Raw genomic sequence first — 23078 nt, forward strand, 5'->3', positions numbered from 1 at the left:
ATTTAATTTCCCCCCCTCCCCTGGTTGTCTGTTCTCGGTGTCTATTTGCTGCGTCTTGTTTCTGTTGTCGTCAGCGGCACGGGAAGTGTGGGCGGCGCCATTCCTGGGCAGGCTGCTCTTTCTTTTCACGCTGGGCGGCTTTCCTCATGGGCGTACTCCTTGGGCGTGGGGCTCCCCCACGCGGAGGACACCCTTGCGTGGCGCGGCACTCCTTGCGTGCATCAGCACTGCGCATGGCCAGCTCCACACGGGTCAAGGAGGCCAGGGGTTTGAACCGCGGACCTCCCATATGGTAGACGGACGCCCTAACCACTGGGCCAAAGTCCGTTTCCCTGGATTATTTTCTAATTAAAACTCTAGAACACTTTTTATTTCCTTCACTGATAAATAAATTGCATAACTGGCATTTAAGTACACTTAAGTGAATTTAAGTTATAAGTAGAGAAAAAAGAGGAAAAATTCCAATGTTACGTTTTACTACATATGTTATGAGTAGATTTCGCAACAGGAAAAAGGTAAGTCCAAAGCCTTAAAAATTGATCCTTGTAATACAAATTACATCTGCAAAAATGCTACAGTGCAATTATAAATGGGAAGATACCTTTGATTTATCACTTAAGTCAATGAGAACGTATCGTTTAATTTACAAGGACTCAGAATGTCATTTGTTGTGTAAAATAAAAGAATACAATCTGTTCCCATATGTTTAGCCACCATTGTTTTTTTAAAATGTGTACCCAGAGAGTTTAAAGTAATGCAAGCATATTCTAGTGTTATGATATGAATGGCTTAAATATGTATTTCAATTACTGGGGGAAGACAATGGATCTAGAGATGCATAATGGGGTTGAATATCTTACTGTTAAAAGGACAGTCATAATACATTCACAAAATTAACATATGGTATCTGCTTATTTTCACTCCATCACAGACTATTAAAAGTTAGCATGTAGCATATTATAAGGCTAACAAAGTTCATTTCTCATCGGTATATCCTCAAACATTAGCACATGCTGTGAGACTTTACTTTGACCAAGACAATAAGCTTTACTATTAGAATAATTTTTTAGCAATCAGTATTTTAAGTCAAAATTTTATGCACTTGAAATGAAATAAAAAATATTTGTCTACCAGATAACTTAACAATGTATAATTATGTAAATATATTTACATATATAGATATAAATACAGGATTAAGCCTGTGTAATATTCTTGAACTTTAAGGACTGTAACATATTCCACTTTCATAAAGAAAAATTTCTACAACTTTCTTAGAATAGGCTAAATAACCCAAATAGAATAATAAAAATATAGTAATGTGTTCACTGATAGTGAAATTATCCCTTACATTTGTGAAAGAGTAAACATCATGTTCTAAGTGAGGGATGTGTCCCTCTTTCAAGTAGGGTAACTTTTCTGCACCAAAGTTTCCTCATAGCATTTTTCATTTCTCAGGGTATATATTAAGGGGTTCAAAATGGGGGTTATGAAAGTTAAAACCATAGTCATGGATTTATTAATTGGAAAGGTGGAACTGGGCCTTGCAAACAGAAAGAAACATGGAATAAAGAATAAAATAACCACAGCAATATGGGACACACAGGTATAGAAGACTTTGTGCTTTCCTTCCAAGTCATGTATCTTCATGGAGTGTAAGATGACTCCATAGGAGACCAGGAGGATGAAGAAGATGACAGTGCAAATTGCATATCCATTGGCTGTCATGGAAAGTCCCAGCAGGTAGGTATTTGTACAAGCAAGTTTTAATATGAGGTATATATCACACACAAAGTTGTCAATGACATTGGGCCACAGAAAGGGAGCTGATAGATAAAGAGAAATTGAACTAATGAGTGCAGAAAGCCCCCAACCCTGGCCAGCAAAAGCAAAAGAACACACACCTGCCAATTCATAATGATCAAATAATGAAGAGGTTTCAGATAGCTACGTATTGGTCATAGGCCATCACCTCCAGAAGAATGACTTCAGCACCAATAAATAAGTGGTCTATAAAGACTTGAGTCATATAAGCCTAGAAAGAAATGGTAATGGTCTTCCTCTCTTGTAGCAAGTCTACAATCATTTTTGGAGCAAAGGCAGTAGAATAGACAGCATCTATTAATGATAAATAGGCCAGAAAATGGTACATGAGAGAACCCAGAAACCAGCCGGCCATGACTGTCACACTGTCACTGTGATGAACAGGTTGCCCACTATCATCACAATGTAGATGAGTAAGAATGTGACAAAGAGAATTTGTGCCTCTCAAGATTCTGTGTGAGCCCTAGCAGGATGAACTCAGTCACATTGTATATGTTCTCCCTGTGTTCTTTTAAGGGATCAGAGCCAGCAAACAAAAGTGACGATAATAAATTTGAGAATATTGCAAGTTCTATGTAAAAATGTGATACTTTACTCAACAATGTTTCTCTTACAGGCCCTCACACACAGTAGCTATTTAGAAAATGAGTGCTTGAAATCTCCCACAATTTCCCATTCCTTTTTTCCAAATTTCTTGCTTCACCTTCAACGATGGAACTTCAGCATTTTCAACTGGATGGTACATGGGAGTAGAAACATCTGTGAGATGATCTACTGAAGAAGAATGCTGCTTCCTTCAGAAAGTCTCACAAAGAATGCATCTTTGACATATCTCATTTTTTTTTTACTTGAAGGCTTTATGGCATTCTGGGATCAACCATCAAAAAAATTTCAATCTCGTGTGACACATTTATAGTTATGTAAGATTGTACCTAATGCATGGAGCTTCAAATTATATATGTACAGATGTGCTTTTCTGAGTTACTTCACTATGAGCTCTCAGAATATAAGAATAAATCACCTGCAGACATAAAGGAGAACCAAGGACTTTATGAGGGTTTATTAAACTTCATTTAATTAAACTGAGCTTCAAAAATCATCAGAGAGCAATTTAGCAGAGATAAAAATATTAAATTCTTCCCAGTCAAGAAAGTCCAATTAAAGTAATGTTTTGATAGAGGTGCAATGGACACAACCAATCCAATGTCCACATAGAAGAGGTGGCATTGGATTGGGAAAAGTGGACATGGTGGACGATGGGTATGGGGAAGGGCAGGAAGAGATGAGAGGTGGGGACGTATTTGGGACGTGGAGCTGCCCTGGATGGCGCCTCGGGGGTAATCACCGGACATCGTGGATCCTCACAGGGCCCACTGGATGGAATGGAGGAGAGTATGGGCCATGATGTGGACCATTGTATATGAGGTGCAGAGGTGCCCAAAGATGTACTTACCAAATCCAATGGATGTGTCATGATGATGGGAACGAGTGTTGTTGGGGGGGGAGAGGGGGGGTGGGGGGGTGGGGTTGAATGGGACCTCACATATATATTTTTAATGTAATATTATTACAAAGTCAATAAAAAAAAATAAATTAAAAAAAAATAATGTTTTGTTTGAAAATACACAATGGAGACACAGATTTAAACTGGAATGACATTTCTTGCAAACTAATTTATTTGAGGAAAGAAATGGACTCTGCATAGACATATTCTCTAGTTTTCAATACAGTTTTGAATATCTTATATTTAACCAATTCAGAGTCAATTCAGTGTGCTAAAATAGAAAAGTTAGGCAGAATCATGGCTTCATAGAAAGAACTCTATACTAAAAATCTGGAAATATGTATTTAAGTTTTAGCCCAGTCATCTTGGAAAATCTTGTCTTAAATTATATTACTTATTGGAAATGTATAATCTTCTTTCTAGACGTATGAGTCTCTGAATTCTTGTTGTTGAAATTTTTTCCTAAACCACAAAACAGTTTAACTGCTAGACTATTTTTTATATTAATCAGGGTAAAGTAGAATGTGCTACCAGTTGTTTACTTATTAAGATTATGACCAGGGCCAATTGTACGTATAAATATATATTTTTATACCATAATATGAGTGGAATTATTTTAAATGTGCTGCTATGATGTCTACATTCTTAGATGGTGATGTTTACATGGCAGAAAATTATCCTATCTTCTGTGCTTCTTAGGAAGACAATCTGTATTTAAGCACCATAGGGAGGTAAGTGTATGGATAGAAAGAGAATAAGAAATGTGCTGAAGAAAATACGTTTTGAATTTAAGTAAAAAAGTTGTTCAGTTCTGGGGTTCTGATTGAGTTGAGGATAGAGGAATTTCATTTCCTGAGCTGTCAATCAGGAAGTGACATGGAAGATAGTAGTATCAGTACCTGTAATTTCCTCTCAGAATCTTTGTACTTCTGGGAGGTTGTTGATGTGAGAGGAGTGGGGTGAGGGGGTTGGGGGGTTTACGAGGACCTCATATTTTTTTAATGTAACATTTAACAAAAATAAAGAGAGAGAGAGAAAAAAAGTAAAAATGATAAAACCTGATTCTAAACTTAAGAGTGTATCAGTAGAAGAGATGAGCTGCCTAAAGAGGGAGTCCCAGCTTTGGGGCTTCTGTAGTTAATTACATAAATATAATTAAATAGTCTCAGTTACAATTATCAAATTATACCTGCATTTACAATTGCAAGTAGATCCTCACAATTCATAGGAGTTGTCTGAGTATTTAAAACGTAATTTCCCTTAGAAAGATCTCACCTCTTGATTTATTGAGTACTTATAACATTTTATGAATTATTTGTTTATAGCTATATCTTTCATTATAATCTGTTGTCTTTATCCAGCTAGCAATCATATCTTAATAACTGTGTCTCCAGAATATATGAATATGCCATATGCATTGTAAATAGTCAATAAATATTTGATTATTAACAAAGTTTATGAGCATAATTATTATTCTAAGCTATTTAAAACTATGTGACTCCTTGAATAATATAAAATTATATACTTTATTAATATTATCTTTTATGAAAAAACAAATATATCTAATATAAACATTTACTAAATTCTTCAAATGTCTTAACATATTCAGTGAGAACGAGTCAGTCATAAAGGAACACTTCAAAAATGTGAATCTTTGATAAGCATCCCACAATGACAATTTAAATAAAATAAATTAAATAGCGCAACAATATGCCAAAATCAACAACATAAGGGTGGAAAAGCAAGCTACTATTATGTTAAGAAAGGTGTAAAATATTGGGAAACACCTTGAGTCAGCAAGGCTTTGGAGATTATAGACTGCAATTTTGAGTTTTAATCATGATCTTCTTGAAACATATATCACAACCCATGCCTAAATATGAATCTATTTAATTGTCCTTATAGTAAAAAACGTTTCCTATGAAAGCAATAGGATTTTGTTAAGTGATTGTGCAACAAGCACAGAAATGTCACCTCAAAATTTTTGAGATCTTAATAAACACCTAATCAGGACATTGTTTAAAAAATAAAAAATGATTTTAGGGAAATACTGCAATTTCCAAGTTAACTTTGTCAGAGTAAAGAAAAATTGCTACCTCTCAATCCTGCAGGTAATTGATTGGACTCGAGAGAAATAAAGAAAAGCAATAATTAGAGCAGGTGGATTGCCCATCTTTTACATAGTCTTAGTCAGTTTTTGGTTTTGTTTTATTATGTTTTGTTTTGTTTGCAAGGCAGGTTAAGGATTCCTACATAGTTTAGTTATTGATAGCTCAGGTTTTAAATTTAGGTTTGGAATTGGAATCTCAGAATCTACGTTTACCAACTGTGTTATTTTGGGTAATTTACTAAATAACACCTGAACAATGAGAATTGTAATAGCACAGAAAATTTAAGGAGGTTTTAAGTATTAAATAGGAAAATGAAAATGCAAGTTTTAGAAAATGGTTCTGTCAAATAAAATGGGCTAAATAAATGTGAGATATTGTATACTATTATGTGTTTCCCTATGTAACTTCAGTGCTACATCTCTACAATTTGTCTTGCATGAATTTCCCCAAAGTCCACTCTCCTCCTTCATTATACAAAGAGAGCAATCCATGTGGGATTGACTGTGCTAATACTAACACAAGTGTGGAATCTGTATTTTATATTACCATTCACATTACTGGGCAGAAATCTGTTCGGCTGCCTTTCTTCACACCTCTTTCCATCTTGTAAAATTTATCATTAAAATTAAATAAATCTATTTGTGGTAATGGAAAAGTTTTTGCCATGGTGGTGATGGCAGCACAACATTGTGCACTTAAAAAAAGCAAACAAATTTCATGTGAGGAATATTTTTTATAAAGTGATTAATCTAAAGATTAACTAGGTACGTGATGTGATATTTTTAGTTTTATTCACAATATTTTTAAAACCATGAAAATAATAAAATGCTCATACAATTAGCCCAGATCTTGCATCTATCAAATTTATTTCTATTTCTAAATACACTAAAATTCCTTTTCTAAAAAGATATAAGCATAGGTTCATAACTAGAAAGTAACTAAATTTCCACATTTGTGTTAAACAGCTACTCATTTGCACAACAAAATGTTATTTTGAAGATAATATATAAGTTATTTTATATTGTTATAGTATGATTTCATGTTATGACATGATACATTATGCTATATGTTTCCTTTATTTCTGTATGTATGTAAACAACTCTAATACAAAGAAAATCATTTCCATTGCATTTTTTCCAATAATAGTCTATAAAATAGAGGAAATGCATGTGTTATCTCATTCTTGGAGTTTCAGGCATAAAACTTTGATATCAAATGATAAAACCTGCTTCTTAAAATAGAAATAGAATTCATTCCAAGTCTATTTTGACCTATCATCAAAACATTGAAAAGTTTTACAAATATGTTACTTGGGTTTTCTTTTTTTCCTTCAGTCACTTTTTCTAAATTCAGGCTCCCTCAATTTTATCTTTGGTCCTGAAAAACGATGGCTTATTATTCTTTTTGAGTTTCCTATAAAATGAAGATTGCCACCACAATGATACTGGTGTAACTATAGAGAAAAGATCAGAGAACATTAACTCACCAGATTTGGAAATACATTTTGTCACACACCATTCTATTTCTCTATGACTGGAGGAAACATGCTATGCCTGGAAAGAACATGACCATATACTCCAACTTTTATAAACTAGTTAATTTTTTATAAACAAGCTGGATTACAGAATTATCCAGAGTTGATTCCAAGGACGGAATCAGCACCATCACTTCCAGAGAATGATGTTTTATGTAAAGAGATCACTTTGGAACATTATCTGTCCATTCATTTTTAAAGTTGGTTCCAAGAATATACTGTTGACATGATTCATGAATCTTCAAATTGCATACTGTCTGATTTTGAGAATACTTATCAAAAATCAAACAAATCTAAAACATCATTACTACTTTTAACTTACCAAATCAATTAAACAAATCTTTAATGGCATTTTTAGTCAATAGTGCAATGAGCCAGATAATAACATAATGAATTTTGTTTTGGTTACTTTGTTAAGCTCTTATATGACTGCTATAATATGGATCATATTAGTAATACAGTGGTTTTTATTTTTATCTTGACAATAATATAATGCCCAAGTAGAAATCTTCTCCCAGGTAAGAAAGACATGAGTGGTATTTAATCAGTAATTGAATAAGAAAACCCTTCTCTGAGCTATTAAAACTGCTTGTTTCCAAGACTGCTTGTTCCTAACTAAATTCACTGAGGAATCTTCACCTAGATAACTGAGACCTTCCACTTGATACTTCAAATGAATTTTATATTTCAGAGTCTTCCTGTGCCCAATCACTGTAGGAGAATTAAGTGCAAAAAGAGCAATCTAACAACAAAGAAAAAATAACTTACTGAGAATAAAGACTTAACGTTGCAAGACAAAGAATATTTTATTTTCAATTAATCAACATATTTTTTAAATTCTCAGAACCAAGAGAGCACAAAAGTGAATAGAAAAGCTTAAGGCTTTGTTTTTGTTTGTTTGTTTGTTTCTGTTTTTAAAGATTTATTTATTTAGTTATTTCTCTCCCCTTCCTCCCATACCCCGGTTGTCTGTTCTCTGTGTCTAGTTGCTGCATCTTCTTTGTCCGCTTCTGTTTTTGTCAGCGGCACGAGAATCTGTGTTTCTTTTTGTTGTGTCATCTTGTTGTGTCATTTCTCCATGTGTGTGGCACCATTCCTGGGCAGGCTGCACTTTCTTTCGCGCTGGATGGCTCTCCTTACAGGGCACACACCTTTCGTGTGGGGCTCCCCTACACAGGGGATACCCCTGCGTGGCAGGGCACTCCTTGTACGCATCAGCACTGCACATGGGCCAGCTCCACACGGGTCAAGGAGGTCTGGGGTTTGAACCGCGGACCTCCCATGTGGTAGACAGACACCCTAACCACTGCGCCAAGTTTGCTGCCTTCCTTAAGGCTTTGTTCATGACAAAAGTACCTAATAGGTAAGTTTGGCATAGGATCATTGCTAACAAACTTCGAAAATATTTCAGTCCAACTCAGATAATACCCACATACAATTTTCCAACTAAGAAGGTTTGTCAGAAAGAAAGGAAAATTTCTTAAGTACATGCATAGGCATTTGGACTTTTCAACCTCACTACAAACTACAGTACTCAAGACAGTCGATATTGGCATAAGGCTAGACATATCAATGATAGGTAAGCCTATCGGTTGCAAAATCTGAAAATATACCCTTGCATTTATCATCATTTCATATTTGTCAGAGGTACAAGAAAAGTCAGTTGGGGAAAGAATAGACTAGAAAAAGTGGATATCCACATTTATAGAATTAAGTTGCATCCCTACCTCACACCATATACAAAAATTAATCCAAATGGAGCAAAGACTTACATGTGAGAGTTCAACCTATAAAACACTTAGGATAAAACAGAGGGATAAATTTACAACCATAACCCTATACACAGATCCACCAAACATCTTTTATTCATTGCTGTGAAATCCCACCCAATATTGCTTCTGTCCAAGAATCTCATTTTTCAGTACAGTAAGGGATTCATGGCCATGAATTTCACAGTTCTTCTCATGTTCCCCATTACCTAGAAGCATCTTATATGATAAAAGGAGGGGATGAGGCTCTATGACAGTGCTGCCTGGAAGATAAGAGACGAGGGAAAACAACACTGGTTTTCTATCCTACCAGATGTGGTGTATACTAAAAGCAAAAGCTACACTTAAACCAAAAAGAGCTCTCCTATATTCAGCATGAAAAAAATGTTAACCAAATGTAAATATCAGAGTGACCTTTTTCAATATGACACTTAATATTATGATAATCCGCTTAAAGTATTTTTATTTGTATTTTCAAAAGTTGAAACATGGTATGTGTGGAAATCCTGTGGCCCACAGAAGGAATGATTCTACAAATGAATACTGACATTTTTCCTTTAAATTAAAACAACAAAACAAAACAAAAAACCTCTCCCATTATTATATGATTACCCCATGCTGATGAAATTACTGTAGTCAATTGGGTACTACAGCCTAAATTACAAAGGGAAACTGAATGGCTTCCTACAAATGAAGGCATAGGACTAACTTGGTCTGAAATCTCATATAAGTCCTATGCATGGTAGAGGACAAGGAGAAACTGAGGATAACTAATTTTATAAAAAAGAACCAATATTGATTTGAACCCTATTCAAGTCAATGGGAATGAAGGTTTACATTACCCAACTGAGTAAAATACACTGACCTCTCAAGGAACTCCCAGAAAGCAAACAGAAGAAGAAATGCATGGTTGATAACCAGGCATGATTATAAACTTAGGTGATGTAAAAAGGAATAAAGCAGTAGAGATAGTAGGGCTAAGAGATTTAAAATGGAGCTGGAAGGTTAATCTGGTGGCTATTCTCATACAAATATCAGCCAAATATTATGAACTTCCAAAGTATGCATAGTCATAATCAACAATGTTCATCAAAACCATAAGGATATCTGGAAACCAGAAACAAACCACATGATAAGGAACTCAGTAAACTATCAAACCTGAAGGAAACATTTGGAGCATCCCTAATATCCTCCAGCCACAAACAACTTAGGTAATACTTTCTTTATTCTTTGAAAATGTTTGCCTGGAAGCACCAAGACGGGAGATAATTTAGGTTGTTTTCTGAGTCTGTACTCCCAAAATTGAATTTTAAGACCCCAAATAAATGTCTTTTCTGTTTTGTAGCTTTGCTTGTTATTTCTCAGTTGAAAGTCCTATAAAAACTTTAGAAGCTTTATCTCAGCTATGTAACCATTTATTTACTCCTCCCTCTTATACTTTCTTTCTCCTGCTACTTCATAGTAAGACCATTGAAAGTTCATATTTTAATTTAGATTTGAGTTGGGAGTCTAAGTTAAAATCAAATGCTACTTTGCAAACTGAAGGTACATTGCATGTTACCTGTATTGAGGCAGTTTTGCAACCTAGACAAAACTGAAAAGTGGATGATAAAAGTAAAAAAATACACAAACTTTTCTTACATAATATGTGGCATATTATGCTTGCTCTACAGATCCAACTCTAATCTTTTCCACCTTATTCTGAACTGTAAAAAACTGACCCTTACAAACTACATTAACCAAGAAAACTTCCCCTCTGTCTATTGGTTGGATTAGGACAATGAGAGGAAATAACAGAATATCAGAGAGTGAAAAGAAAGGACATCAAAATATATATTCTCTTGGAATCCTCCTTCATGAACCAGGTTTGAAAATGTCTTTGTCCTCCTACCTTACAACAACTTTTCTCAAATGACCCCCACATATTCAGCTACAGCTATTAGCACATTCTGAAAAACCAGATCTTCTTCCTTTGTCCCCTCTGACCTGGGAATCATAATGATTTACTATTATTGGTATTCTTTGGATATTTCTCCAATTTTCAAATCCTTAATTCTGCAGAACTCTTCATAAATACCTTTCTGTTGTTCTTTTGAGGAGAGTTATCTGCTTCTACCTGGTCACTGACAGTGAGGATGACAACTTTTAATGAACACATTTTTTTTAATGGGGAAATACCATAGGCATCACCAATGAAGCCAAGAATATGTCAAGGTTTCCACCAGCCACAAATATTATTCCACATTTTTCTAAAAGCTGATGTAATACAATAATATAACAAGAAGAAATGTAATATAAAATACTGGAATGAGAACATGTTCCTTACTTAAGATGATATGTTTGCCTACTTAGCAAATTTGAAGAGTCAACTGAAAAGTTATCATATTAAACAAGGGGCATTCAGTAAAGTGGCTGAAACAAAAACTGAGCTGATTCACATGTATTAATAACTTTCTTGAATACTAGTCAGGATTAGTTAGATGATACAATGCAGAAAGGACATCTTTCATTAATGTAATCAAATAATAAAATATGTGGAAATAAACTCAAGGAAAATGTGAAAGAGCTGTATGATAAGAACAAAACAAAAGTGATGACTGAAGAAGTTCAAAGACCTAAAGAGAGACAACATTCATGTTATTAGATAGAATGGTTCACCATGAAGATGAAAATTCTTTCCAAACTTAATTATACATTTATTAAATTTCCAGTCAAATACCTAGCATGTTTCTATAACCTTTTGAAATTATTAAAATACTAATGTGGAAAAGAATAGTTTGAAACAGAAAGTGTTGTTTTAATAAGATTAGTGAGGATAAGGAATTTTATCAAGTATCAAAAAATCTGCTGTAAATCAACTAAAATAATGAGATATTGTCCCAGTAATAATCACTCAAAGAGTATCTAGAGATAGATACACAAATGTTTGTATATCAAATACAGAAAACAAAGCATATTGAATTGGGGAAATAAGGTAGATTTCTCAATAAATGCATTGAAATAAATTGATTTGAGGGCAGCAGAAAACCATTTGAACCAGAAAATCTTTACACACATACATACAAACATACATTTTCTATATTCTCCCATATACAAACATACATATATGTATACACAAAGCATTAAACATATTAAAAATATATAAATTAATTAAAATAAAATATCTATGGATTATATACTCTTGAAGTAGGAAACAGAAACATAAAGGGATATATATCATTGACAATTAAGCAACAGTGAAATAAAATGTATACTCTCTAAGCTGCAAAATATTATCAAAGAGAAAGCTTTCTTTTGCATTATAATATATAAAATCTCTTTAAAATCTATATAAAGATTTTTAAATGCCATTTGTAAAAGTACAAATGGAAAAGTATTTCATTGTTAAGAAAGTGAACAAAAATTTCTGGTTTAAAGTAAGATATAATTTTGCATTTATATGGCAAAGATTACAAATATTGGTGAAGCCTATGCTTGGTAAAGCTGTGTGTAAGCACAACAAAAATTAAAAATAAAATATCTAGGGAGAAATTTATTAAATATATGAAAAATATTTTATGAACTTTTAAAAATTTCAAGAGCATTAAATAAATGGAGAGATATGTTAAATTCAAGGGTAGGAAGATTGAATACCATAAAGATAACAATTCTTACCAAATAAATAGATAGAATCAGTTCAATTCCAATAAAAATCCCAACAATTTTTTTTTTAATGTGACAAGCGCAATCTAAAATGCATATGGAGAAGTGAAGGCTCAATATCACCAAATCTCTTCAACAGAAGAATAATGTTGGGGAGTACTTATCTTGTCATACATGAAAAATTTATTATAAATATTTTTATAGAAATGAACATTGGATTAGAACAATTGATTGGTTGACCAAAAAAAGATAAAGAGAATGAAAATCAAACATGAATGAAAACTCCATATATGACATATGGGAAGAATGGATTTTTCAATAAATAATTTTTAAACACCTAGTTTTCTACAGTGGGAAAAATGAGATAAGATGTCGACCTCAGCGTGTACACATAAATCAACACTCAATGGGTTAAAACTGAAAATTTTAAAAATGAAATAAATTGAAATCATCAAAAGATAATATAGAATATTTTCCTGGACTTAGAATACCAACAGATTTCTTAATTAAGACAAACAAACATTGACTATACGTATAAAGACTGAGAGTTCTGATGACATTAAAAAGTTCTTAATCATTAAATAAAATTATAAAATGTAAATAGAAAAACATCAAACTGGGAAATGTTTTTTACAATACATATAAATTTTAAAATATATTACAAGAATACCTAAAAATATCCAACAATTTAACATAACAGAAAAAAATCAGTCCAGAAGAAAAATTGGTAAATGACGTGAAAACACATTTCACAAAAGAGGGAAAATCACTGATGTCCATTAAACATGAAAACAGTTGACTTCAATAGCAATAAGGCATGCAAAATAAAACCATGATCAAATCCCATTTTATGCCCATCAAATAGCAAAAATACCAAAAAATTGACAAAAAAATTTATTAAGGATATAGACTAACAGAGCAGGTATATACTCCGTTCAGTTGTATAACTGATAATACAACTTAAGGAAAAAAATGCAACCATCTGTAAAAGTGTACAGGTAAGCACCCTGCTTAACACAAAATAATTTTTTCAGGGTGTCCAAAGTAGTGGTGCTTGCAATATCTAAGACTAAAAATATCCCAGTGACCACTGATATAGAACAGATGCATAGCCTGTGATAAATTCTTAATGGAATAATATGCAGCAGTGGAATTGATTGGGCTAGAGTGACATGCAGTCACATGATCAAATCATAGAAAGTTAACACTGAGTGATAAAAATAAGAGACAGAAAACCAAGCATTACAAAATATAATTTTAATAAAAGCAAGGAATAAGAAAATCCAAACAATATACTTTAATAACTCAAGTATATGCAAATTATTTTTAATTTTTGATTCACAAAATTTCAAAATTGAGATTACTTCTGAGGACAGGCTGAGGAATGGCATCTGAGGATGCACACAGGAAGTTTCGGTGATACTGATAATATTCTAGATAAGAGGTTACAAAAATGTTTGAATAAATTTTGTGTGTTATTCAATATGCATGGAAAGTACTATTATATAAAAATAAAAAGCTCTAAAATTTTTTTCCTTTATTTAGAATAGAAAAGTTTTTCTAAGTAGAGATGAAGTTATATTGAAAAATAATTCTTTCCACTTCATGGTTTTGGAATGTTCTATGATACCAAAAAAAAAGTTTTTTTTTTAAAAATAAAATTGAAAAACAAAATTTTTTATCAAGCAAATCATTACCATTTGTAGATGTCAAAACTAAGTCTAATGCAAATTTAAGGGCTCATACTACTTATGCAAAGTAATACATTTCTTTATTCATAAGTCAGCATTATGGAGACACAAGCAAACGCTCTCCCTATTCTTTTAAGGATGACAAAAATTCTTATAATAACTAGTGAGGAAAAACATAAAAGTGTACATACAACATGGGTTAGTAGGATATTCACGCCTAGAGTAAATTGTTATCTCTCCCTTAATAAAGCTCTAGAAATTGTTTTCATCATCAAACACATCCCACCAAACACTATATTATTTGCTAACCAAATATCCTGAAATGTACATGCATAAACACTGAGCTGAGAAACAAAAGAAATCTTAAATAAAAAATTTATAATTCCCTTAAGGAAAGTTCCTGTGTTGACAGAAAAAGTTACAAAATTAATTAACAAAAATATTCAACCTCAAAAATTTGTTTTTTAGCCAAATTGCTTTCTCAATTAGGATGATATTAAATTTGTAAAGTAATTTGTTTTAATATTTTCAAAACAAAAAATACTTTCTTCTAAACCCCATTTCAATAAAGACAGAAAAATAAAGCTACGTTGTGAGCTTAGCTATATTTTACTTAAAAGGACAAATACCTATGCCTTTTTTGAGCCATCAGAATTTCTCTATTAGATTGATTCTTACCTCAAAGGATAATTTTTTGAGTTTTTGAAGCCTTTGCAGAAGTAACCTCAGAGAATCCACTAAATTGACTAAATCACCCAATGTGAGAATCTTCTGCCTATTTGTCTGTCTAGCAGTAGCATCAAATGTGCTCAGTGTTGGTGACACATTCTTATTCTATCTATAGTTAATTTTTTATACCAGAGTTTTCCCATAGCATTTTTCATCTCAGAATTTCTCAAGGTGTATATTAAAGGATTCAACATGGGAGTGATAACAGTAAAAAACACACTCACAGACTTATCAATTGAAAAGTTGGAAACAGGTCTAACATACATGAAAATACAGGGGACAAAATAAAGGACAACCACCGCGATGTGGGCGCTGCAAGTAGATAAAGCTTTGCGCCTCCCTTCCTGACTGTGAGATTTTAGGGAGTTTAGGATGACCCCATAGGAGATGAGTAGAAGGATGAAGATGACCATGCATATTGCACCACCATTGGCAACCACTGTGAGGCCTATAAAATATGTGTCTGTGCAGGCAAGTTCCAATAATGGGTACATGTCACAGATAAAGTGGTCGATTACATTGGAGCCACAGAAGGGGAGGCTGTACACGAAAAGAAGCTGAACCACAGAATGCACAAAACCTCCAGCCCAGGCCACCAGCAGCAACAAGATGCAGATTTTTCTATTCATGATGGTTAAGTAGTGCAGTGGCTTACAGATGGCCACATAGCGATCATAAGCCATTGCCACCAGGAGGAAGACCTCTGCCCCACCAAAGAAATGTTCTATAAAAAGCTGTCCCATACAAGCTGGGAACGAAATAGTCTTTTTGTCACAGAGTAAGTCTGAAATCATTTTCGGGGAAATTGCAGTGGAATAAGCAGCATCCATGAGTGAAAGATAGGCAAGGAAGAAGTACATGGGTGAGCCCAGTGAGGGGCTGGCAATAACAGTCACCACAATAAGCAGATTGCCAACCATAGTCACGATGTAGATGAGTAAAAACATGACAAATAAGGCTTTTTGCCCCTCAAGGTTCTGAGTAAGGCCCAGAAGGACAAATTCTGTTACATTGTAACTGTGCCCCATTTACCCTTCTATAAGACCAGTTTCAGAGATGAGAGCTGAGGAGAACAGGATCTGCAATGAAATTGTGAACATGACTACAAATACATTCATTATGTCATTAAACAAATCTCCACTATCAATATTTCATACATATTTATTGTGCTTATATCCCAAAGAACCTTATATATTTTCCTTTGACAATTCTATTCCCACCCAGATTACTTGCTTGGACCTACAAGTAAGAAGTTCCATCTCAAAGTCTTAGTGGATCTTCCAAATAGAAAAGCAGTCAGAAGCCCCAAAGATGTCCATGCATTTAATAATGCCTTATTTAAAACATGCCAGCTCTTGGCACAGAAGTCAACAATGAAAAAGAGGGAAGAGGTTCCTGCTTTCAAGAAACTTGCTTACTGTCATGGAGATAAACTCTACACAAACAAATTGGCATAGAGTCAGTCCTTTGAGTTGATAGTACCTGTGCTGAGTACAACCAAAAATAATGCCTTTTCTGGAAATCTTGCTTAATGCTATGATATTCCACTATTAAACGTTCAGTCCTTCATGTCTCAGAGATCATTCAATTTTCATAAATTTACTAAATTTCAAGAAGTTGGATTTTGAAATGTACCAAATAACTACAAAATTATGTAGTACATATCAAGACTTTCAATAATAATTCAGACTGAACTTAAATGACTCATAACTATCACCAACTAGGACAATATAGGTAGGATTTTTTCAAAATACTTGTCATGTTCTATGCGGTAAGGAGGAAGATAATAGGCAATGAAGAGTGAGAGGAAAATGGGACAGTTTTATTTACAATGCTTCTTAGGCACTAAGAGTTTTCAAAACAGATCTTCAAAGACCATATTGCAAAATGTAGAAAGGAAATGTTCAAGCTCAGTATATGAAGTCATGGATTTCAGTTATTTTCTAAATTTAATTACAAGTCTGCATTATCATTGGAAAATAAAGAGTTTGAATTAGACAATCTCAGAATCTTTTTTAGCCCAATATATTATCAGTGCAGCTCCAACTTATTCTGTTATTCTATATTCTATTTTTTTAAATTTTTTCTTATATATATATAACCAGACAATAATTTCCAAGCTTACCACTGCTAGTCAGTGGCAAGTAAAATTTTGTAATTACAGTGACCAAATAATGATTACAAGGCCCTCATTTCTTGCATAAGACCCTAGACATCCTTAAAGGGAGAAAAATGCCCAGTGATGAATAATGTGGACTCTGGAGTCACACTACCTGTGTTGGAATCCCAACTTCACCACTAACTATGTGATCTTATGCAAAGTAATAGAACTTTCTGCATCTCAGCATCATCATTTGTAAAACAGGAATACTAATCCTCTTAGAATTGTTTTATTACACATGAAGTGCCTAGAATACTGACTATTTTTGTTATTATTTTTCTTGAATGCTTTACTATGAATATTGAATCAGAACAAATCATGTGGATCTTTGACAATTTGATAAGAATTATAGACATGGTCCAGGATAAAAATTAATTCGTGCCTATAAATCAAGAACACCATTTTGTACATAGGATAAATTTGTGTGTCTTAGGGATAATCTATTTTATTGTATATGAGTAATAATCTTTACCTGTGATGGGAGCTGCGTTGTCTAGAAGCAAGCAGAAGTATAGAAAAAAAAAATTGATCCTAGACATTAGAGGTAGAGCTAAAAATCAGAAAAGGAAAGAAAGGAAGGCTCAAATCTAGAAAAAGAGAAATTTTATTAAAGAAATGAATACCCCTATGTAATAAGATATTAAGATAATTAAGCAACGGTTTTATTATTTAAAAATCTTCTTCAGCAAAATTTCCTTTAGTGAGGAAGGGTTGGAAGCCCAACCACCTGAGGCTTCCTGGGCCAACCCAGGAGATTTCTTTGGTAACCACAGTGAATAAACCAGAGCACATCCTAGAAAAGAAAAGAAAACCCAAAAGAAAAAGATAAAAAAGTTACCACAGTCCTTAGGTCTGATAGTTAAGGACAAACTTAAACAACAGAGAATAATTATAAATGATAAAAACACATTTACTGTTGAGGAAAACACAGAATTACCAAACCACAAAAATAAGCATGCTTGTACCGTTCGTTCACAAAGACTTGGCAGTGAGGGAACACATGTGCAGACGAATATTGAGCTTTTTTTAGAAGCCGGCCATGACAAATATTCTGTATGTGTTATTCACATATTGGTTCCAGCTGATTCAAGAATTCTGCCACTGTTGATGCTACAGACCAAAAAAGACACTCCTGTTGAAAAATGTAAGGGGATAAAGTAGGCTATCTCCATTTTTTATTATCATTTTTTATGCCTTACTTTCTGCACTTTAAAGTGTCCCTACTTTTATTAATGATCAATGTTATATTTCAACAGAATTAATCTTCTATGGGTCAGTTAAATTAATTACTTGTAAAAATTTTGAATATAAACTATCCTCTATTGCCTCAATTATCAAAATGTTGATGATATAAAAACTGAAGGGTAGTTTTACTAAACTTTCAACTTAAACCCCTTAATACTTCTCTAGAAAAAATAATGTAACACAGTTTCTTAATAACATGGCTTTTAAAATAAAATTAATTAAAGTCCCATAGTAACAAAAAGTACCCTCTATAGTACAATACAATTAATAAATCTCTCTCTGACAGTAGGTGATAAACCTCCCTGTTCACTAGTTTCTTTATGTATATATATACTAAGAAGATTGCTGTGATAATTTAAAAAGATTTACAGATCCATATCCAGCTTCCACAACATAATAAGAAGTTGTACCTTTGTATCCTAACACATTTTACATAGTATACATTTTAAAACTCCCTAATTCAACTACATCTAAGTAATTATTAATATTTAACAACATATCATGCTATATATAAAATCCAATGAACCGAGGTTATGATTCCATTGGCTTATTTGTAATACATAACATGTTTCTTTTGTCATTTGGCAAAATGAACAAAAATGTCTTTCAGGCTATGATGCTAAAATGAAATAGACTTAAATATATCCATGTTGATTTCTGTGCTTTGCTAATTTAATTTTCCCTATTCTGACTTCCTTTAAAGAAAATACATATAAGGTATTAGCTAAATTTCAATACATCCCATTTTCATTGAATATTCTTTGCTAGTTTTTTTTTTTTTTTCAAGAACTCACCTGTTGGGTCCTGTCCTTCATCCTGAAAAGCAGCCTTCTTTCTTTGAAGGTAATTGTAGATACCTCCTATATCTATCTGTGATCATAAAACACATGAAAATATTTAACTGATCAATGGATCTAGAAATCATTAAAAGTAACTATAGTTTCCATATTTCCATTCAGATTTCCTACCATCTCCATCTTTCATATAAGTGTAAAGTCTAGAAGTATCCAGAGTGAATGCCTAGACTATAAAGATATTAAATAAAACATCAGCATTTATTGGATAAAGATAGCTGAACATTCTCATCTGCTGGGAATATGTGTTCAAAGGAAAACAAAAATAATATGTTGCATGAAAATGTAAAAACTGACCTAATCAGTGTTAATTAATCTGGCCAATTTCATTGTTTGGTGACACAAGCAAATTTTAAAACACTGATTTTAGATTAAATTTGCCTCTTCTCAGGCAGTTTTAATGAAGAAACCAAAAACTACTTTTCTTACAAATTTAGGATAACATTCATGGCCGTGACTATTAAGATTTTATCCAACAAAGCACATGCTGGAAATTAACTTTCTGAAAAAGCCAATGCCTGCACTTTCTTGCAGATAAGAATAGAACTCTTTTGCCATTCAGTAATTCAAACAGCATATCCCTATGGCTGCTTCTTCTCTAATTAAAAGCATGATCCTCTATCTCCCCAACATCATCCCAGGAAATTAATGTCTTCCACAAATACCTACAATCAATGAGAGATATACATGCAAGAGAAAATATAACAAGAAAACGTCAAGAAGACTAGATAACGTTTGAAGACAAAATCCAAACTATGCAGAAATTTGAGTTGTCTGAAATCTCTTGGGTCATTCCACAGTTTAGTTTATTAGAATATTTGGAACAAATTCAAATGGAGTAACTCTCCAAGACAGTTTTCCCATCACAACAATCCCTGGAGATAAAAGACTTAGATCTTGCCAAGAAAATTAGCAGCAAACAAAATGTTATAAAAACAAACAAACAAACAACAAACAAAAACAACCCTGTAATTTGAAAAGAAAATCTTAAAATAAAGTGGATAATTATTTTTAATTATCATATAAGGAAACCTATAGGTAACAGAAATAATATTTCATCCTAATGAAGTGAGCACCAACTCAAGGTTCCTTTCCACATCACCATATGACAACAATACTAGCTGTTAGAGGCATAGAGACAGAGAGTAAAGGGACAGAAATTGACATGCTGTTTCAGTTTCCTACATCATTCAAAGTAATACCATGAAATGGGCTCAGTGGAAACAATGTGAATTTATTTGCTTATGATTAGAATCTGGGAAAAATGTCCAAGTAAAGGTATCATCAAATTGATGCTTTTTTTCTGGAGACCATCTACTGAAGATCCCTGACTTTTCAGCCACATGGCAAGGCACATAGCAGTATTTGGTGATCTTTCTCTTCTCTTCCACGTTTCGTTGCTTTCAGCTTCTTCCTTCTATGGCTATATCTCTCGTTCTCTCTCTTTCTCATTTCCATCTCTATCTCTTTCTCTACCTCTATGTCTACCTCTACCTCTGTCTACCTCTACCTCTATCTCTATATTCATTTCACTTATAGATGGCTCCAGTAAGAGGATTAAGAAGCACTCTGAATGAGGTGTTTCACACCATAACTGGAGTAGTCTCATAAAATGTTCATACTTAAAATGGGTTTTCATGCAGAGGACTGAATTAAATTTAAGAACTTGCTTTTCTGGGGGTACATACAACTTCAAATCACCATGTGCCAATTCTTGGAAAAGCAGGTAATAGTAGTTCAGTAGTTCTGAGTTGAGCTGCATGTCTTTCATCAAAGTCTTCCTCTGAATGAGCTAGAGTCATAAAGACTTTCTATTTTGAGACATTCTTGAAAATTGTTTTTATAAGTAGCCACAACATGATGATTTATATTTTAATCTGAGGATATGTCTTAATTTAATAAATTTATTCTCAGGTGGATCAAAATTCAACTTGGATATTAGTTCAAACTGGTTCTTCAACTTTGAAAATTTTCTCACTGAATACATATATTTGTTTGAATATAGCTCAGTGCCAATCTAACCCAGGAATTCAAATCACTTGTCTTCTTTGTGGTCATATTTCAAATAGTCCAACTCCTATTTCAGGATTTCAATTATTTCCACACTCTTTTGCCTGATTCACTTGCATGTGTTTCTTGTGCTGAGACAGTATTTTTATTAATAGAAGCTAGATAGATGATGATAGATAGATTTATAGATAGATCACAAAATTAAAGAAAGTATATATAAAGGTTATTATCACCATTTTGCACCTGGCTACAAGGCCAAAGTTGGTATTTATGAATTATTTTCTCTACTATTTTTCTATGTTATCATCCTCTCAATTTCAGCCCAGTATCAATCAAGTAATTGTTTCTACAATAAAGGAATTGCTACTTTTCCAACAGGGACTTTCTCTACATCAAATAACTAAGGACTTTCACTGTTACTTCAGAACTTGACTTAATATAGGCCCACTTGTCCATCTTAATCTCCACATATATTGAATTTAATACAGAATATTTTGTGTCTTTAGGACAATAGGTAAAAGAGATGCATAAATGTCCATCTGAACTAGCTTAAGATCTTTATTATGTGAAGGACCCCACTAAGAACACTGTGCCTTTTTAATTGGTGACAAACTATGCAGAAATATTTCCTTGATTTGAAGAACTATGCAAAAAATCCCTGACTTCAAGGTCTTCAGAAATTTTAATGAAGAAGCAACTCATTTTCTTGAAATTTCCTTCACATAATACATCTGATACTTCATTTTCATACTTTCAGATTTCACCAACATGATGCTATCAGTATGTGGACCAAACCATCATCATTTGGGATGGCTAATATGGTCAAGGTTTCTGTTGACTAAATTATAACTCAGCTTTAGAAAAAAATATATAAACATGTAGCAAATATTTCAATGTTATTTTTAAGTGAATACAAAAATTCCTGATGCTTTCTGCTTTTTAAAATAAGACATAGTATTTATTTGATAGAGAAAGCCTTTAACAGCCACAAAGCTGAAGTTGTATGCTCCAAGAAGAATACATTGAAAATTGCATTCATATATTTATATATTTATGCATTTATATACTGTGTCAAGGTATACAATAAGCCATAGAAATTTTCTCTCTCAAACATTTATTGCTAAGCTAGAAAAATAAATGTAAATATTATCTTTATTTCCTGGAAAACCAAGCTTGGCTTGTTTCGCACAAAATTTCCAAGTAATAACAACAAGAAGACCAGAATAAAAACATAAAATGCATGTGCTTAAAAGCGTTAGAAAAATAACAGGTAATCGAAGCTATCTGGGGCTAATATTTTGTAGAGAAGGGAAGCCAGAAAGCTAAGCCCTGCATTTGGGGTCTCTTTTCTTTAAAGGCATGTGCTTTGTGGGCTTGATGGGGGCTAGGGATGGGAGGATGGGTCAGATGGTCCAAGAAATTGGGGGGAAGGTGGAGGAAACATTTGAACATAGGAGATTTTCAGGTATATGGTTGAAATTGTAATATAGAGAAAACTTTTTAGAAAATATAATAAGGAAAGTTACCTGTTTAAGATGCTTAAGGGGGGCAATTGATCAGGGGAAGCTTCTAGGGAGTGTGTGAATGTTCATTTTGTCATAGTGGGTTATATCATTGGGTAGAGACCCATGTAGTGAGAGTGAAGATATACCCACATCTTGGGGAGGACTGAGGGAACTCCCTCTCAAACAGAGGGAATTATATCTCTTGAGAGAATTGGTGGCTCCCAATGGGTTAGGGCAGTCGGGTATGTCAAGTCCTCAACATTGTTTTAAGTATCTCTGAATATGGTCCTTCAAGTAATGAAGATTGATTGTCACGGTGGACCTTGAAGGGAGGGGCAAAGAGATATTGAATAGATGGAATCATTGTAACTGTGGGGCAATGAAAGTGTTCCACGAGATCATGCAATGATGGATATAGGACATGCTAAATTACACCAAAAATGTATAAAAGTTTGTAGGCTAAAATGTAAACTATAATGTAAAACATAAGATAACTAAAAAC

General features: G+C 33.3%; 1 protein-coding gene and 2 pseudogenes across 1 annotated transcript; all 3 read right to left on the minus strand.

Annotated features, from left to right (window-relative positions):
- Window positions 1-1398: 1398 nt before the first annotated feature.
- On the minus strand, window positions 1399-10897 carry LOC101437484 (olfactory receptor 4A15-like; annotated as a pseudogene).
- Window positions 10898-14881: 3984 nt separating this feature from the next.
- LOC101437058 (olfactory receptor 4A5-like) lies at window positions 14882-15829 on the minus strand. The gene has a single exon (XM_004483923.2). The coding sequence runs from the start codon at window positions 15827-15829 to the stop codon at window positions 14882-14884; it is 948 nt and encodes a 315-aa protein (XP_004483980.2).
- Window positions 15830-17627: 1798 nt separating this feature from the next.
- LOC101436638 (olfactory receptor 4A47-like) overlaps window positions 17628-23078 on the minus strand; it is a 35234-nt pseudogene continuing 29783 nt past the window's right edge.

Source organism: Dasypus novemcinctus, chromosome 10 (genome assembly GCF_030445035.2).
Source record: "Dasypus novemcinctus isolate mDasNov1 chromosome 10, mDasNov1.1.hap2, whole genome shotgun sequence".
Lineage (NCBI taxonomy): Eukaryota > Metazoa > Chordata > Mammalia > Cingulata > Dasypodidae > Dasypus > Dasypus novemcinctus.

Excerpts from the sequence above, each read along its gene's own strand:
- LOC101437058 (XM_004483923.2), bottom strand. The coding sequence starts at position 15,829 with ATGGGGCACAGTTACAATGTAACAGAATTTGTCCTTCTGGGCCTTACT.